This window comes from Antedon mediterranea, chromosome 3 (genome assembly GCF_964355755.1).
Source record: "Antedon mediterranea chromosome 3, ecAntMedi1.1, whole genome shotgun sequence".
NCBI lineage: Eukaryota > Metazoa > Echinodermata > Crinoidea > Comatulida > Antedonidae > Antedon > Antedon mediterranea.
The window spans coordinates 30,895,727-30,914,081 of NC_092672.1; the positions used below are offsets into that span (position 1 = coordinate 30,895,727).

Below are 18,355 nucleotides of genomic sequence, written 5' to 3' on the forward strand. Positions count from 1 at the left end.
TTTTGGACTGAATTTCACCAACCCTATTGCATTACCTCACCTCCTTCCCCTTTCATTACAACTTACAATTGTGTTCTGTAGATTAATTCTGTAATCTCTTATATTTTTTTAAACTAACCTTTTTTTTGGTAATGTCATTTAATGGTATTTAATTTATTATAAAAATACATAACATAAGATTATTATTAACATAATAATGTTCTTAGTTTGTTTAAATATTGTTACTACTGTTAATATATGCCACTAAGACAAAATATTTGTTACTGATTTTTCTTTATTTTCCTTTTTTTTTTTAAATGCCCCTTTGGGCATTGTCTAACGTGTACCACTGTTACAAAATGTCATCAAATAAATATTATTAACCAATTTCTGTCTGGAGTACATACTGTAGCATTCAATTTCATGACTTATTACAACTAATTATGACAAATTATTATTTCAAAACAGTATTGCCTTCTTTCTTTCTTTCATTTCTGTTTGGCTGTATTACATCGACTCTGCAAAAAAAGATAGGTTATTTAAATATGGAGTCAAATTAATTTAAATTTTTCTTTTCTTATACTAAAAAAAATGTCTATGTCATGTTTTTTTCAATTTGCTTGTTTATTTATAATATCATGTTTATGCATTCTTTACTCCATGGTTTATGTTTAAATTTATTTATAAATAACTAACAATAAAAATACCTTCTAGTAGAGAAACAGCTTGTTTTAGATCTTCAATAACAATATCAATATCTTCTTTAGTTGTATGACGGCCAGTACTGAGTCTCAATGCGGTTGATGCTATGTCCCATGGTATGCCAATGGATAACAGAATGTGTGATGGTCTACGTAACAGAAATAATGGTGTTATGGGAAGAATCAGAGATACAAGGAAACAAATAGCGATATAGGAATAAAGACAATTTATTTTGAATTTCAAAATGGTGAATTTTATTTTTTAAGGGGAATAAGTGATAGTAGTGATAAAATTATTTTGTAATCCATTTTTTTCTCAATTATTTTATTTCATAATTATTTACAGATACTCTGCAGATTACCGTCCCAAGTTTCACAAAATTTTCAGAACATCAGAAATATGTTTTTTTCACATTTGAAAAGCGCACCATGATTGTGAATAACATCCAAGTGAACGTTTTTGTAATGCCATTGGGTTGAAAATTCTTATACGTTTTAAAACAATTTTTTTTTTGCCATTAGTTTGTGTAGAGGTTAGTAGCTTACTGGCAACGGTTTTCTGAATGGCAGGCTGCACCAACACTAGCTTCCAAGTGTTTTACACATTCTAAAATCTTGTAGCCTAGATGGATAAAAAAATTATTATTTTAGGCCTAAATAAATTTAAAATAACATGTACTGTAGACTGCAGGTTTTGTTCAAAATTAACTTATTTTAGGCTTTTACTTTAAGGTTTTTTTAGGAAACATTAGGCTGTAGGAATGTTAATAATTGAAAGGATGTTAATTAAGCTATAGGCAAGTTAAAGGGCCTCAAAATGAGGCCGGTTAGAAGGCCTTTTATTAAACTAAAGCAAGTTAAGGGGGCTTTTAATTCAACATAAACTGTAGGCTTGTTGACAGGTTGTTGTTCATTGTACCTTTTAACTTAGGTCCTTTTATTGACACATTACATGTATTTGGTATTCTGTGACTTCCAGTAAATCGACCATTAAAATGTATTCTATCGTCAAACACATCCTTTTGAAAAACAAAGACATTTATTTAGCATACTTGACCTCTTTACTTTATTTATCTTTAGTGACATGTTTTAACTAATACAATTGACTAATAAAAAAGAAATAATATAGAAATAGTGTAATAAGCACACAGGGATCTTCTCTCATATAATCTATACAAATTATATGCTCTGTGGTCTACTGGCCGGGTTTGATACACATCCTGCATGCTAGAGGGCACATGTTCAAGTCCCACTAGACACACTTTTCAGATATTTAAACACAAATTGGAAGATTTGTTGATTAGCCATGACTGCTACAATTATAATAATACAATGATAATATTCTGAAAATATGAAATGTTTCTATTGTTTGTTTTCTTTTGTTATTAAATTAATAAAGGATATTATTAACCTTTTAACAATAAATGTATCACTTACCTGTAGCCTTGATTCTAAATAATCTCTAATTTCTCTCATATGATTTTGGTATGATGGTAGGTGTTTAACAACAAGTTCTGCAGCCTGCAAAGAGTAAAACATTTTTAGATTTTTTGAGATACTGTACAATAAAATATTTTAGCATTGGAATTCAGTGGTGAAAATAAGGACTCCCCTACTACAATGCCCGGAGGATGTGTTTGTGGGTTAAAAGTGTTATTGAATGTATTTAGTTTTATTTACCTTGCCCAGTCCGGCAATCATCCCTGTATTTTCAGTTCTATAAAAGTACAATCAAATAACTTTTTTTTATTGTTATTGATATAAAACTAGACTTATTACTTTAAAGGCTTTACTGTACTTATTTTGAATTCCCTTTACCATAACTTGTTGATGACATATTTGTACACATCCTTAGTTTTATGGAATAAATTGATTTTGATTGATTGATATTGTTTTTTTTTCAATGATAAAAATCTGTCACCTTGAATTTTAATTACTTTTAAAGGGGGATTCTGGGTTTAAAATTGCTTTTAAATATCATTTATTTATTAAATAAAAAATATCATAACAATATAGACATGTCAGAATGAAGAAGTAATAACGAGAAATTTAAAAAAATTAATTTCATATACATTTTAGGGTAAATTCATGGAAAGTCTGTTTTTCAGCAGCTTAGGGAAGCTCATTAATATTCATGAGATATTCACAAAATCACGTCATCAGTGGATTCCAAACTCGCGACGTCATGTACGTTGTGTTTGTTAACTTCAAATCTCTCTCCCCTGTCAACGACAACCACCCGATCATTGTGAAATACATTTTTTGTAGATTTTCTAAGCTAGGCCTAAAGTGTAATAATAACAGTAGTAGCATATATTTATTTGACATAAATACAACATTTAGTAAAGATTACGGAGTCTTAAATTATATACTATTTTTATACCTCGAATAGTACAGATCGTATTATCGGCTTCACGTACTAGGCTAGGCCTAGCCTAAATCATTTGTTTTCATGGGTGAGAGCCATTCTGACTAGGGATTCCATGCCACGATGGCTACGTTAAAACATTGGGGCCCATCATGGGCCTAGCTAGCCTACTAAACGATTGGCCCATAAATAATAAAACTCGGTGGATTCCAAACCTATCCTATCAACCAAACTCCTAAACAATCTAAACCTAAAACATTCTACAAAATCGGCTGTAAATATTGAGGCAAAAAAGGTACGATCGCCGTCCGCACGTATGGTGTCCCGATCGTCTAAAAGTAGGCCTAAAATAGGCCTAGTTTACTCTCCAAAAAAAGCAGATACTGCATCAAGCAAGTAGACCAGGTAGTAGGAAGGAGACCTAGCCGATTCGGCCCAGTTAAAAATTGAGCTAGCTAGTGTAGTAGACCCTATGCGAATTGATACTACCAGGCCTTTTAATAAAGTATTATAGGCTTGTTAAAATTAGCAATATACTTATGTTTACAAATATTCCAACTCTCTCATTCGAGCTATATTATCTATACCATTCCGGTAGGTCGAGTCGACCTTCAACCAAATACTGTACATTGTTCATGTTGTGATTATAGACGGGGTATACTCGACCCGACCAGTTTGGTATTGTATACTGTATCTGCTTATCACGTGACATGCCAGGCATGGGCAGGTAGAGCACGTGTATCGTCGTCTCGCTCTCCTCGCTCAGCAGGAATGCATACGTTACGCTTCATTGATTTTGAAGGCTTTCCCTAAGTCAGTGCAAAAATCGGCAAACGTAAAGTGCAAACATATCTAATTTTTCACTGTTTTGATGAATTTTCATAGAAAATTGACTTTATAAATGGGAAGACCAACTAAAATTACATAAGATAAGTATAATTTCACAAAAGTAATTAATATGGTTAATGATAACGAGTCGTCGGAACTTTGACCATTTCACGAATTTCCTATTTTGTAACCACAGTGTGATTTTGCCGTAGCTGCACTTGTAATCTGGCCTGATTTCACAGCCTTCGTTCTGCTTCACTGGGCGCTTATATAAATTGAAACTTTTACCGTTCAAGAGACAAACAAATATATTTTACATTTTTTACTATTCATTTTAAACCCGGAACCCCCCTTTAATTTTACACTTCTTGTCTGTACCCTTACACCAATAAATATTTTTGAATCGTTACACACATCTCTGTATGAAGTAACATAAAGCGCTTTTCGATCTGCAAAAGTAATCTCGAAAAGAAGCCCATCTCGAAATGAAGCGCACCCAAGAGAACTAAAGAAGAAGAAGCCCATGGGCTTCTTTTCAAGGTTTTACGGTATTACTAATATTAGTGGGGTAAACAATAAAAGGAGAATTCTTAAGATTGATATGCACAGTACTTTTTCTAGGCAGTATAATTCTTGAAACAGTTCTCAATTTCCACAGGCAATGATATACTTACCCTGGTCTGAAGTTTCTCTCTTGCCCACCACCAAAAAACATCGGATGCAATGGAGTGTCTTTACCGGGACCTCTGACATATAAAGCCCCAATTCTTGGTCCATAAAACTATTACAATAAAGAAAATGATTAATATGACAACATGGTGCAAAATGTCATTAGTTTTTTTAGATTTATTTGGACGAATCAAAAGAAAACAGCAGCTTTCATTTTCATTAAGTAATTTAAATATACTTAACATTCTATCAAAAAAAAGAATGTAAAGAAGTAAATACTTTGTAAATTGTATTAATGATTAATGTTTAGTAATTCTGAAAACAAATACTAAAGGAATGCTAATGTTTGCTAACGGTATGATACTAGAGTTTAAAATTATGATATTAATGAGCGAAAAACAGAAAATGTTTAAGTAATGAAACATTGAATGAATAAAGGTATTGGTGAACCACAAAAGATGAAACATAAAGTAATACTAATTAATGATGCATTAATTTGGGTTTTGTTTTTAAACACAAAACACTTTTTGTATCCAAGCAATTGCACAGAATAGAAACGAATGGAGAAATCTTGTGAGGTGAATTTCCAAGGCAGCCCAGATGGAGAAGTTAATGAACCTCTCAGCAACGATGTAAAGTAAGTTAGTAAAGTAACGAAAATGTTTTACATTATTCTTATTAATTAATTAATATCTCTAACATGTTAATTCACTGACTTACTTTATGGCCTACAATAGTAAGATAGTCAACCTCAAGTTCTTGCACGTCGACTGGAATTTTTCCAATAGCTTGGGCTGCATCAGTATGCAGTAGTATCTGTTTCACCTCGTCTTTCTCATTTCTTGTTATGGATTTCACACGCTTGCTAATTTCTGAAATTGGCTTAAAAAATATTTGGAACAAATTAATATTGACTATCTTAAATAAGCGGTAAGTGATCAATTAGAACCTATAAACACTGCCCTCACTCTGATTACATACTTAGCAAAAATCATCTAAAACTTTGTTTTCAAAATGATTTTCAAATAATCTTAAGCAATTTTTTTTTTCAATCTTGGAAGAGGAAATCAATTTTTGCTTAACAATAAAAATAAATGGTTTGATAATATTATAGCCTCAGTTTTTCATTTAAGCACTTAACTAGTTTGACTGAAGCAAAAAGATTGATAAATGCCAGTCTTAAGTAATTAAGAAACATTATACTATACAAGGAATTGAATAGGTACTTGTATTATTCCAGTTTCATTGTTAGCCATCATTATTGTGATTAAACATGTTGTTGGGCGAATAGCTGCTATGACATCATCAACATTCACCATGCCTGTGAGTTTGGATGCTGAAATATATGTCACATCTGGAATGAACAAAAAACAAACATTACAGTAAGACATAACTGTTCATCAATAAATTAAAAATGTTAATTTTGCATAAATTATTATGCTGCATAAATTATCATATATATAAATTATTGTGATATGCATAAATTATTATGCATGAATTATTATATGCATGAATTATTATATGCATAAATTATTATGATATGCATAAATTATTATTATATTATGCATAAATTATTGTGATTTTTTGCATAAATTATTATATGCATAAATGATTGTGATTTGCATAAATTATTGTGATATGAATAATATTAGGTTATTCATAAATAATTATGATATGCATAAATTATTATGCTGTGAATAAATAATTATGATATGCAAAAATGCAGTATGTATAAATTGTGATATGCATAAATTATTCATGAAACAACTTCCTACCAATTATGCCTTCTTTGACGAAATGCTCAAGTGGTAACTTCACAGAATCATGTTCCATATTCGAGGTGATAATATGTGGTCTTGATTGGACTGTTCCATTATCAACTGAAGGGAAAACGTCTTTAAAGTATTTCAGTACTGTATGGAAAACCATGTTATTCGCCTGAAAAAAATGGTTGATATGAGTAAAAAAAACTTCTTTTTATGATGTATAATTAAATTTTCATCCTTCTCAATTATTTCTGGATATGAGTATAGGTATTTTTAGTTCTCGATTTGGTACAATGGGCTATGGTTTGCAATTTTTGTAACTCTTATCGTTTTTTCGTTTGTAGGCTGGGCCTAAACATATTTTCAAATGTTTCATACTTCTGTTCCTCCTGATGTGAAAATGATGTCATCACTCTGACCGCCAACCATTTCTGCAACATGTGATCTTGCAGTGTTTATAATTTCTTTTGCATCTTTCCCTTGTCCAAAAAAAATACATATTTAAGATAAGGACAATACAATTTTTTTTTTTTTTAAATAGAAATTGCACTCATGCATGCTGCAATGTCTACAACAAAAAAATAATTTTTGGGAAGAGTCAGTTGTGTCAACATTTAATCAATCAAATTTGCACCAAGTTATAAATTATTTGAGAAATATGTACATTCACAACCAACCTGCTTTATATGAACTACTTGGGTTTCCCCAGGCTGTTTCCAAGGCCCTGTGGATTTCTTGCAAAACGTCTGCCTCAAGATAAGTTGTTGCATTGTAGTCGAGATACACTCTGAAAAAAAGTATAGACATATTTAGAAAGGGTCGAGCGAGTTCTTTCTGATCTTCAGCTCCACTTTTGTAAGAGAGTTTGTTTGTTCATCTCAGATTTCCATTACATCCTGGAACGCCCTGAAACAGTAAATTAAGAAACGGTAAATTGTGATACCTTTGGCGCGCCATACATTGACGTTCCATACCCAGTAAACCAAAAATTAGCATGATCAATAATATTAATAACCATATCCTCCAGAATACGTTATTTATTGGCCGTATTTTAGTACCAGGCCCCGCCTTGGCTATACTATTTACAATTGCTAGAAAATATATGTGAAGTAACCTAAGCCTACCGTCGTAAAATCTCTAAATTGGACATGGTTCCAAAAAATCACCTCAGAGAGTGCTTAACCATGCTTAACCTAGCCAAAAAAATACGCAATGTTTATAATTATTATTGGATATTTACACGACTGCAGTATCTATAATTGTAATTGTTTCTTTTAGATAACTTATCTAGATTAAATATTCTAAGCATCCGGACGTCGGTAATATAGACTTAGTTGAGTACACTTGCGACACACGAGATACCACGTTTTTAAAGTCAGTGGCCTCCTTTTAAATTTTAAATGGGTAGAAAAAAAGAACTTTCAGACCTTGGAAAGGGGGGTAAAGGCAAGAAAGCTAAAAAACAAGGAGATCCGCTTCTAACGGGTGTTTTTAGAGGTTTGTTTTTACCGATAAATAACGTAAAGCCAAGCCAAGCAACTAGCTAGGAGCTAGGCCTAGCTACTAGCTAGGCGGCGTGTAGGCTAGGCCTAGCTTTAGTACTAGGGCCTAGGCCTAGCTAGAAGTCCTAGCTAGGTAGGCCATGGCCCATGATGGTGACCGGGTCCTATAGGCTCAGCAGTGCTAGTGGTGATGCCAGGCTAGTTACTTATTAGCTAAGCCTAGCCCTAGAGATTTAACATAACAAATCTTCTCTATTTTTTGTTGAGGCTAATAAAAAAAGTGTTATTGTTTGACACAAATAATTAATTTAAATATAAAATATATTTATACAATTTTAAATACTAAGTCACTCAGTAGTAAGGATTCTTATAGTCTAAAAAAGGCCTTAGACTAGAGGCTAGGATAATTTTAATACTGCTAATAATATACTGTATAATAATTAATATGCTGTCTCAATCAATTATAGCGAGAAGACAGCATATTATATAAATGGATAAAACATAGATATGCCTAATAAAATATCCCATATAAAATAGTAGATTACATGATTTTTTTATTTCTTTTGTTTTACCTGCTGATGATTTTATGTTAATATCTTTTTTATTTGTCAAGATGTTGTTCCAAAAGAAGATAAAAAGATGGGCAGCCGGGCAAGGAAAAGGTCATTACAGATATTATTCAACCTAAGACTAAGACCCCATACACACATACAACACAATGTTACAATGCTTTTACACACTGGTTTGTCATAATGTAATGAATTGCATTGTAAATAATTCATTAAAAAGATATGCGCATATGTCGGTACAAATACAGCGATTATCGAATGAAAAATGAATGAAAACAAATGGAAGGGAAAAAGAAGCAAACTATAGTATAAATTCCCTTTTTTTAAGGGCACAATTTTTTTAACTCATGTAATTCAAATTTGACTTAAAATTTACTTTATTTTGTTTGATAGAATGGCTAAAAGAAAAGCACTAGCTTCATCTATTCTTGAAAATAGCGTCAAAAAGAAAAGTAAAGCCGTAGAAGACGATGAGTTGAAAAGTGACGGAGAAAGTGATGACAACGATGTATCGGATGATGAAACAGTAGATTCGTTACCAGATGAGGATGTTGAAGATGAGGAGGAATACTCAGAAGAGAATGAAGAAGGATCGGAAACTGATGATGATGATGATGAGGACATCAATGAAGAAGTTAAAGGTAATTTTTATTCGCACGCCCACATCTTGCCTAAGAGCCTATTTGCAAGGGTCTGTAGTTTCTAATAAAACAGCATATTTTGAAATTTAATTTAGGCAAATTGCCAAGGATAACCATAAGCGAATTCATTCACTATCCTTAAAGGGGGCAATCCTGTTCATAAGACAAACATTACACAAGATGCTCTACATAAACAAAGTCTTACATTACAAGTCTTTGGGAGTGGTGATAATTTAGCATTAGAAAAAAATCCTGACCTATGACAGGTCTTGAACCCAGGAACCTTGGGTTGGTAGCTCTACTCCAAGCCACAACTACACTCATAGCTTATCTTTTGAAAATGATATGATTATTTTTTTTTAGGAAAAGGTTACTCTGATGACAACAAAGAATGGCTAAAACTTGCGAAAAAGAAACAGCTCCCAGTAGATGATGATGACGAAGAAGACGATGATGATGACGAAGAAGACGATGATGAGGATGATCTAGTATGTTTATTTGTTTCTATACAATGTTACAGGTATAGAAGAATATCTGAACTACCCGGTGATATACTGAATATTGATATAATTTTGAAATCTCTGAGAATGAGAAAAAAAAGTACAAGACAAGATTCGAACTTCGAATTTGATAGAAATAGAAGTATCATGGTTATGTGTTTGTTGACATGACATTAGTTATTCATGTTGTATTGTATGTTGTATATTACAGTTGCACCAGAATCTAAATGAAATTTACATCAAGGAATCTATGTGCAGTGAAATGGTTAAGCTTGGTTCCCACTAGAGACTCAATGTACAGCGTAGATGCAATGAAAGCCAATCAGAAGCAACAGTTGGAATAATCTAACGCTTGTGATTGGTCAAATCACTTACTTCTAGTGGGAACCAAGCATTAAGAGAAACATTAACTAAAATGCAATTTGGTGGATACAAGTTTCTAGTATCATGACTCTTTTCATTTTACCAATTAACACATTTTCCTGTTTTTTGTATTTATAGCCTGCTGACGAATACGGTGACATGAATCTAGATTCTGATTCAGATGATGATAGTGATGAAACTGACATTGAAAAAGATGATGATGACGATGATGATTTGTTACCGGTTGAAAAAGCATCAAAGAAATTGGAAAAGAAATTGAAGAAACAAAGGTAGCCGTTGTAATATGTTATTAGTTTGTTGCTCACATCGTTTTGGCTGTTACTAATTATTATTTACTATAAAGCTGTTCAGAGAGAATTTTATAGTGTTTCTACGTAATAAGGACTTGAGTACCACTAATGAAATAAGAACGTAACTCCATAGATAACACTAGTGATACAATAGTATTCAGAAAAGTCTTTACAAAAAAAATTATTTTTCATAATTTTGTTTATTGTGTCTATTTCGTGCATAGCTTACCTGGATAAACCGACATTGTGTAATCTACTTGTGAGCAGCGATAATGTATTTTCATGTCAAAAAAAAAACATTCTCTTCATACATAATTGTCCTGCCACAAAGGTTTGCATTCATTTGTGGATTGTTTTTACCATTATTTTTTTTTTTCTAGAAAACTTGCAGAAGCAGAACTTCAAACGAGTATAGCACAAACCGAAACTTATCGTCTACCAAGCGGACAAGAGATTGAAAAGGAAGATATCCTTATGTTATTCATATATAATAGTAATTAACACATTTGTATAGCGCCCTTTTCATGAGTAATCATGTTTAAAGGCACTTTACATAGCACATTATTACCCCTGTAATTTTTTAGATGAAACATGTATGGAAACATACTCTCATAATGCAGGTAATAATCAGCACAAAGTTGTGTATTGATCTAACCGGGTACCTATTTTATACACCTGGGCGGAGAGAGGCAAATGTAAGTAAGGTGTCTTGCTTAAGGATACAAGTAATGCGGCGATGCACGATCAGTAGTCCAACACACTACGCTGCATGCCCTCATAGAGATAGGGTGTAGAGAGTGTTGACTACAAGAAGGCGTGCATAAATAATGGGATGGATGCGTTTTTTAACTATGCATGGTGGGTAGAGATAATATATGGCCTTGTGAAACAAAAAATATTTGTAAGCTTCCAAAACAAAATTAAAATCATCTTATTAATACTACGAGAATTTTTAGAATTATTTTAAAATTTAACCATGCTAAATAATAAGCAACAAGCGATCCTGCTCCATCAATAAAGTACTGATGAAGAGGAATATGGTAGTTTTAAGTAAATCAGAATCTTTATTAATCCTCTTGATAAGTTAGAAACCTTCCTTGACTCCTCTGCACCAGCTCAACCACCAGACATCACCATCATTCACCAGCGCATCAAAGAGGTTATGGAAGTTCTTGGAGATTTTGCAAAACGAAGAGAAGAAAATGTGTAAGTTTCCACTTCTAAAATTCCAATTGTGTTGTCAAGGTAACAATTATTCTAAAAAAGTTTTAAATAAAAATTCAACTGAACATCGTATTAATTCGGTAGCAATTTATTAATAAAAATAAATATGTTGTAAATTTAATAAATAACTTTCAGTTATTTTATCATTTCTCTGTCATTGACTTAAAAAAGGTTAACAAAAGTACTGTGTTTCTTTTCCCAAAATATGAAATTGTAATTCATAGTGAGTTAAATTTTAATGAAATTAGAATCTAGATTTGTTTAATAAAAAATAAAAGACATTGGTCTTATTATATACAGTAAAATCTCTATTATGGGGACCTTTTGGAACCAACAAAGGGGTTCCCCTGAATATAAGTTGACCATAGTGTTATTCCCCAGTTTTAGGGAAATGTCCCCCCAATAGGGGTGTCCCAAATTAAGGGTTTTACTGTACTATATTAATAATTTTCGGTATATGGTTTTTAATAGCTTGTGTATTTATCTTTTTTTAGCCCAAGGTCAGAGTACATTGAGCGTTTAACAGCTGATCTCTGTGCCTACTACAGTTACAATGATTATCTGATGAAAAAGCTGATTCAGTTATTTCCGCTTTCAGAGGTATTCTTGTTACCTTATTTGTGTGTTTATGTGTTTTAAGCTCTGTCTACACTATCAAACTTTATGTGACAAAAAAATTTGATGTGCCCAAGAATGGTAGTGATATGCCCACATTCGCTAGTGATATGACATCATCATGTTCATATATGGGCACATCACATTTGTTGTCACATACAGTTTGATAATGTAGACAAGGCTTAAGAGTATTTTGTTTGTTTAAAAATTAAATGTATTAACCTATTTAATGCTGCTAGAATATCATGTATTCTCTAGAGGCTCTATCACCATTATTTTAATTTATTTTAGCTTGTTGAATTCCTAGAAGCTAATGAGGTTCAACGACCTTTGACCATTAGAACCAATACATTAAAAACAAGGCGACGAGATCTAGCTCAGGTGAGTGTTCTAGCAACTCGTTTACTGCACATCCCCCTCCCATTTTTACACCATGAACTAGCATAGTGTATCTGTAAATTTTGCTTTTGATGCATACAATTGGAATGTGTTAAAACAAAACCACATCTTTTTAATAATTTTTTTTTATTATTATGTATATAAAATATCGTAAATTAGTTTTTTTAGCAATAAAAGTTTGATACTCTACATATTTTTATTTCCATTCTAGGCACTGATCAATAGAGGTGTAAACTTGGATCCAGTTGGAAAATGGTCAAAGGTCGGCCTGGTCATTTATGACTCAGCGGTTCCAATTGGTAAGGTTTAGGGGTTATTTTGTAGAAAATTGTGTTCACTCTTGTATATTTCACTCATTGGATGATGTCTGTTGAAATAGAATGCAGTAGAACCTCTGTTACGAGAACATCATTGGGACCAAACAAGTGGTCCTCTAATAGTGTTGACTGCAGTATTAAAACATAACTTGACCTTGTTCATTTCATAGGAAGTGTCCCTATATAGGAGTATCACAATTTAGGGTTGCACTGTATAAATTAAATCAAAATTCTTTAAAAAATACACCAGATCATATTGGTTTTTGAAATCTTTTTTTACAGGCGCCACACCAGAGTACCTAGCTGGACATTACATACTTCAGAGTGCGTCAAGTTTTTTACCGGTCATGGCTATGGCCCCGCAAGATAATGAGAGAATACTAGACATGTGTTCAGCTCCTGGAGGAAAAACCACTTATATTGGTGAGAAAATTGATCAAAAACTCTAAAACTGGTCGCCCACTAAATCTAAATTTCGTACATACCTGTACAGTAGAATCTTCATTTTATGTACATAACGGGACTGAAAGACGTACGTAAAACATGGGATCCAGGTTGATCTTAAATTGACCCTAAAATATGTAGATCATATTTAAAAAGGCTGCCGTGTTTGCCAGCTACTTTACTTTATACTGCATGCAGTGGTCACAATAAGCTATGCTAGGCCTGGACTAATCTACGCCTAGCTAGATGTGCGGCCTAACTAGAAAAGTATTTGCAGGCTGTGATTAAGTGTTATGAAAAAAAAATAAGTGTTCTAGTATTTTCTATCAATACTGCTGCTATTGTAGGAGGAACACGTGTGTGGCTTGTCCCACAGCCATGGCTTTGTGGTTTTTTGTTGTTAGATTACGCCCACAATGTAAGAAAATAATGCTATTTATGTAATATATTACTAAAATGATCATGTCAGTTAATTTAGGATACGTAAAACATAGGTTCTACTGTATTGACTAACTTTGTAATGGGTTTGTTATGTGTAACATTTCAGCCTCGTTGATGAAAAACACAGGAATGCTGTTTGCCAATGACTTCAATAAAGAGAGGATCAAGGCTGTTGTTGGTAATCTGCATCGGTGTGGCATCACCAACACGGTTGTCAGTAACTACGATGGCCGATCATTTCCAAAAGTAAGTCTGTTTATATTCTTTATTGTCATTAGTATGTTTAGGTTTAAGTGAAGTAACTATGTATGTTGATCTTCCCTTGCTTTATTTAACTAGTCTCAAATCCAGATTTTCCTATTGTATCTGACAGTACAGTGGCATATGTAGTAGATCTCAAAAGTACAAGAACACAATTTCCTTCCCCCTCCCTCCCTCTCTTCCCTTCCATTTGGATTAACTTCATATAAAACGCATTTATCTTCTGCTCAATAAGACTAAGATTTTATTTAAGATTTAAATGTTATTTTTGTTTCTTTTATTGCCTTGTCTTATACAAAAATGTTTGTTCAATAAAGTAGTGCGTGAGTGACCTTAGTCAACACCTTAAAATAAAATTGGCAAATCATATAATTTTCATTTCACATTATTATATAAGTGGTAGAACAAAGTCGCGGATCCAAAGACCACATTGATCAATTATATCAACTATCAATTCCTTTCAGGTTATTGGAGGTTTTGATAGAATCCTCCTTGATGCTCCATGCAGTGGTACCGGAGTCATTGCAAAAGATACAGCCGTCAAGACCAACAAGGACGAGAAAGACATCCTCCGATGTTCACATCTTCAGAAGGAGCTCATCCTGGCTGCCATAGATTCAATCGATGCCAAATCCAGTACAGGTGGATACCTTGTCTATTCCACCTGTTCAATTATGGTAATCTATCAAATTTTGATTTTTCTTTTTTACTTTTTTTACTTAACTAGTAAAGCCAACATTTTAATAAGTTATGTAATATTATAGGACTAATTTGGTTATTTTGTTTGTAACCATGCTAAAGCTCTGTCTACACTATCAAACTAGTTTGACAAAAAAGTTTGATATTACATCATGTCCATATATTACTTTTTTTTCACATAAAGTTTGATAGTGTAGACTGTACCTGTCTCGCCAACTAAGTTTAGCACTGTTGATCTTGCATAAGAATCACTTTAACATCCATTAACCAGGTCGTTTTTAATTAGAGGTTCATTATTTTTAGAACTATTTATTTCTTATTTTTTAATAGGTTGAAGAAAATGAGTGTGTAGTTGACTATGCATTACAAAAGAGATGCGTGAAGCTGGTCAACACTGGCTTAGAGTTCGGCAAAGACGGCTTCACCAGGTATTGTATAGAAAGTTCTGTATGCAAATAATTTGATCTCTGACCTTATAGCAGTGTACACTGTCACGTATGAAGTGTATCGCTGAAGAATGCCTAAAGGCCAACTCAGACAGCGTTGTACGTTGAGGCCTGACAAAACGTCTTGACTCTTCGGTGCTGTCGAGCAAGTTGTCTTGAGTTAGTGTGGAGTGTACTTTTTAGGTTGTTGCAAGAACTTTAAACATGTTCAATTTTCTCCCTACAAGACGACTTGTTAGGCCTCGTCGTACGACGCTGTATGTGTCTGTGTTGGCCTTTAGTTAATTACTGGAAATCCCAAAATCACAAAATAAGTCTTTAGGAGTAGATTTACAAGAAACGATCTTCCATTGATTTATAAGGAAGAACCAACCAACCACTTCTGTTAAACATTTCTTTCTTTTTGTTCCTATTAGGTTTCGAGAGAGAAAATTTCATCCAACAATGAATTTAACTAAACGCTTTTATCCTCACACTCACAACATGGATGGATTCTACGTTGCCAAGTTGAAGAAATTTTCAAACAAAATACCAAATACAGGTAAGATTATTTAATTATTTAGTAGCATAGCCGAAAAGAAATGTACTTTGGGTTTTAATTAAAACTATCATTAATTGTTTTAAAAGAAATATCTTGAAAACCTGGTTGGTGGTATTTAAGAATTCACTTTTTCATGTTGGATCCCAGTCCATTCCTGCTTACATTTATTTGTGAACATTTTTGTTTTCATTTGTTTTTTGTTATTTTGTTCACTTCACTTGTAAAACGTCTGCGTTTGCATACTGAAAAGGTATATGCAATTTGTCTACTATATTTCCACTAACCTTACTACTCACAAAAAGGTATTTCCAACTTTAAGTATTGTCATGCATTATGTCGGGGCGTTAGGAGTTTAAAATATTAGGTAACTTAGCTGAAAGTAGCAAGAAAGAATAAAATAAATTCAGTTAAACTTAAAACCATAAATATAGGTACATTTGAAAATTAAATAAAACATTCTCTACATATAGGTAATTCTAATATCATAGAGGGTAGTGTGGAAAAAAAGAAGTTAGAAAAAGGAAATCAAATATCAAATGCAGAAAAGAAATCAGAAGATGGTAGTAACCAGAAGGAAGTCAATGGAAAGAAGAAAAAAAGACCGGCCGAAAGATCCGAGGGCACGCCATCACCGAAGAAAAAGAGCAAGAAAAACGTTGATATTGAAAAAAAAAGTAAAGACAAATTAAATAATTCAATATCTAATAAGACAGAAGTTTCAAAAACACCTAAATCCAAAGGTCCTTGGATGGTTAATGGTGGCTCTGGAAAAAAACAAACACCATCAAAAGTCAGTAAGGTATTATCTAGCAACGAAAAACCAGGTCAAAGTTCACCTGGTAGCAAGGGTAAGGGAACGGTTAATGGTGGTTTCGTCAAAAAACATCAAAACACACCATCAAAAGAAAAGATGATGAAAGTTTCATCCAATAAAAAAGAATCTGATACAAGTTCCCCTGGTAACGAGAGTAAGAAAACAGTCAACGGTGGCTCCGTCAAAAAACAAACACCATCAAAATTGAAGGTTACAAAAGTGTCATCTAGTAAAGAAGTATTTCAATCAACTTCGCCAAGTGGGAAAGCTAAAACACCGAAACAAGTAAAAACCAATGAGGGAAAAGAAACCGTGTTAGAATCTACAAAAACACCAAAAGGCTCCAAGACACCCTCGGGGGCGTTAAGTGAAAAGAAAAAGTTAAAAGCTCAGATTAAGCTTTTACAAGCAAAACGAAGAGCATCCAGTATTAAATGAAGTATTTTTAGAGGGAAAATTACAAAGCATTTAAAACCATGAAAAAATCATGTCATACTTAAAGTTCCCTTTTCAATGAAAAAAAAATATGAAGAAAAAAATCAAGATTATTCTCTACTTGTTTAATAGCAAGAAGGTGCGTGTTCTGAGAAGCCAAAATCAGGCTCTCAGTTTACATAATGGAATTCTTGCACAACTCTTTAATTATTTTCGTTCGTATACAAACACATAGTAACCACTGCAATAGAACCTCCATTAAGGGGACATCTTCTGGACCAAAACAAAATTTTTCCCCTTAATACAGTACGAGTGTTTCCCCTAATAAACAGAAATGGGAAGCTCCGTATTGTAGAATTTGGAGAGTCACTGTGCATAGAAAAAAAAAATGCTTCAGATTCATTTTACGTGTTACTTGTTGCTAACCTTGTTCAAAGGCCAATTTACACAGACGAGTAAGTAACGGTAAGCAGAAAATATAGAATCTATGTTGTGTCTTATGACCATTTTAAGCTCTGTCTACACTATCAAATTTGTAAAAAAACGTGATGTGCTCATATGGACACGATGACATCATATCTCTACCATAGTTGGGCACATCATATTTACAAACAACGTGGTGGAAACCGGCTGATGATAGATACAGATTCTACGTGGGACAAGAACGTGGGTTTGCACATAACGTTACTGCTCGTCTGTGTAAATATGCAAATGTGTGTACTTGATATGATTATTAGCAGGGGTTTTTTTTTTTAACAAAAGTCAACTACTAATGTCACTGAATAGCATTTTATGGTTTTAAAGGTTATTCAATTTTAAAATTTTGGTTAGATATTCACGTAATATACTTGAATAAAGTACTGTATTACTAAGTAATGTGCATGTTATTTTCTCTATTTAACTCTATCCACAATATCTACATAATTGATTTTGTAGGGTTTTATTAACAAAAGTCAACTACTAATGTCACTGACCAGGATTTTGTTGTCATTCAATTTTAACAATTTTGTTAGATATGTCACGTAATTTACTTCATTAAAGTATTCCCAAATAATGTGCATGCTATTTTCTATATTTGGCTCTATCCACAATATCTACATAATTGATTTGTTTTACTATTTGCTTTATTGTCAATGCATGCCATTGAACATTCAGGAGATAAATTGATATGTTGAAGTCTTTAACAATGCGCATACAGGATGGGATTTTTTTCCTCGTATGTATCACGAAATATTCATTATTTTCTGTGTGGAAGAATTAAATAAAGCCGCCCTACATAACCTAGCCCTCTAGATAATCTCTATATATATATAAATTAAAAAGAAGTTGCCTATGGGATTCGAACCCCATACTGTATATTGGCAAGCAAAGCCGAATTGTAGTCTGGTCAATTCTTACGTCACACCTAATGCATATTCACTAAGGTAGCAGAATATAACTATGAATAATTCATGTTTTCTACGAAACGTATATTAAAAAGCAGGATATAGCATTGATCGTCATAAGCATGGGAAACGGTCAA

At 32.9% G+C, this 18,355-nt stretch overlaps 2 protein-coding genes across 3 annotated transcripts; one reads left to right on the forward strand and one right to left on the reverse strand.

Annotated features, from left to right (window-relative positions):
- Positions 1-269: 269 nt before the first annotated feature.
- LOC140045195 (selenocysteine lyase-like) lies at positions 270-7,534 on the reverse strand. Of its 2 annotated transcripts, none has more exons than XM_072090001.1 (13): positions 7,436-7,534; positions 6,989-7,098; positions 6,690-6,790; positions 6,321-6,483; positions 5,772-5,899; positions 5,266-5,427; positions 4,551-4,657; positions 2,361-2,397; positions 2,118-2,201; positions 1,600-1,699; positions 1,227-1,302; positions 687-829; positions 270-497 (listed from the first exon to the last, which is right to left on the reverse strand). In XM_072090001.1, exons 1-13 carry the CDS (start codon positions 7,459-7,461, stop codon positions 487-489), a joined length of 1,248 nt encoding a protein of 415 aa, XP_071946102.1. In that variant the 5' UTR covers positions 7,462-7,534; the 3' UTR covers positions 270-486. The 2 variants fall into 2 exon arrangements, with proteins under 2 accessions (XP_071946102.1, XP_071946103.1); XM_072090002.1 differs by having other exon boundaries at positions 6,989-7,217; positions 7,436-7,513.
- An 87-nt stretch (positions 7,535-7,621) lies between these two features.
- Positions 7,622-17,584, forward strand: LOC140045194 (uncharacterized). Its single transcript, XM_072090000.1, has 16 exons — positions 7,622-7,808; positions 8,427-8,475; positions 8,776-9,023; positions 9,387-9,511; positions 10,025-10,176; positions 10,578-10,663; positions 11,310-11,403; positions 11,916-12,021; positions 12,328-12,417; positions 12,647-12,734; positions 13,035-13,175; positions 13,744-13,883; positions 14,363-14,575; positions 14,928-15,025; positions 15,460-15,584; positions 16,055-17,584. Exons 1-16 carry the CDS (start codon positions 7,712-7,714, stop codon positions 16,834-16,836), a joined length of 2,634 nt encoding a protein of 877 aa, XP_071946101.1. The 5' UTR covers positions 7,622-7,711; the 3' UTR covers positions 16,837-17,584.
- The last annotated feature ends 771 nt before the right edge of the window (positions 17,585-18,355 follow it).

What these genes read in the sequence shown, in the direction of transcription:
- LOC140045195 (XM_072090001.1), bottom strand. Translation starts at nt 7,461, where the DNA reads ATGTCCAATTTAGAGATTTTACGACG. An exon ending in AATTTAGAGATTTTACGACG is followed by an intron (nt 7,099 to 7,435) that starts GTAGGCTTAGGT and finishes ACTTTTTTTCAG; the next exon opens with AGTGTATCTCGACTACAATG. An exon ending in TTACTATTGTAGGCCATAAA is followed by an intron (nt 4,658 to 5,265) that starts GTAAGTCAGTGA and finishes TTATTGTAATAG; the next exon opens with TTTTATGGACCAAGAATTGG.
- LOC140045194 (XM_072090000.1), top strand. Translation starts at nt 7,712, where the DNA reads ATGGGTAGAAAAAAAGAACTTTCAGACCTTGGAAAGGGGGGTAAAGGC. An exon ending in ACAAGAGATTGAAAAGGAAG is followed by an intron (nt 10,664 to 11,309) that starts ATATCCTTATGT and finishes ACTCCTCTGCAC; the next exon opens with CAGCTCAACCACCAGACATC. An exon ending in TGACTCAGCGGTTCCAATTG is followed by an intron (nt 12,735 to 13,034) that starts GTAAGGTTTAGG and finishes CTTTTTTTACAG; the next exon opens with GCGCCACACCAGAGTACCTA.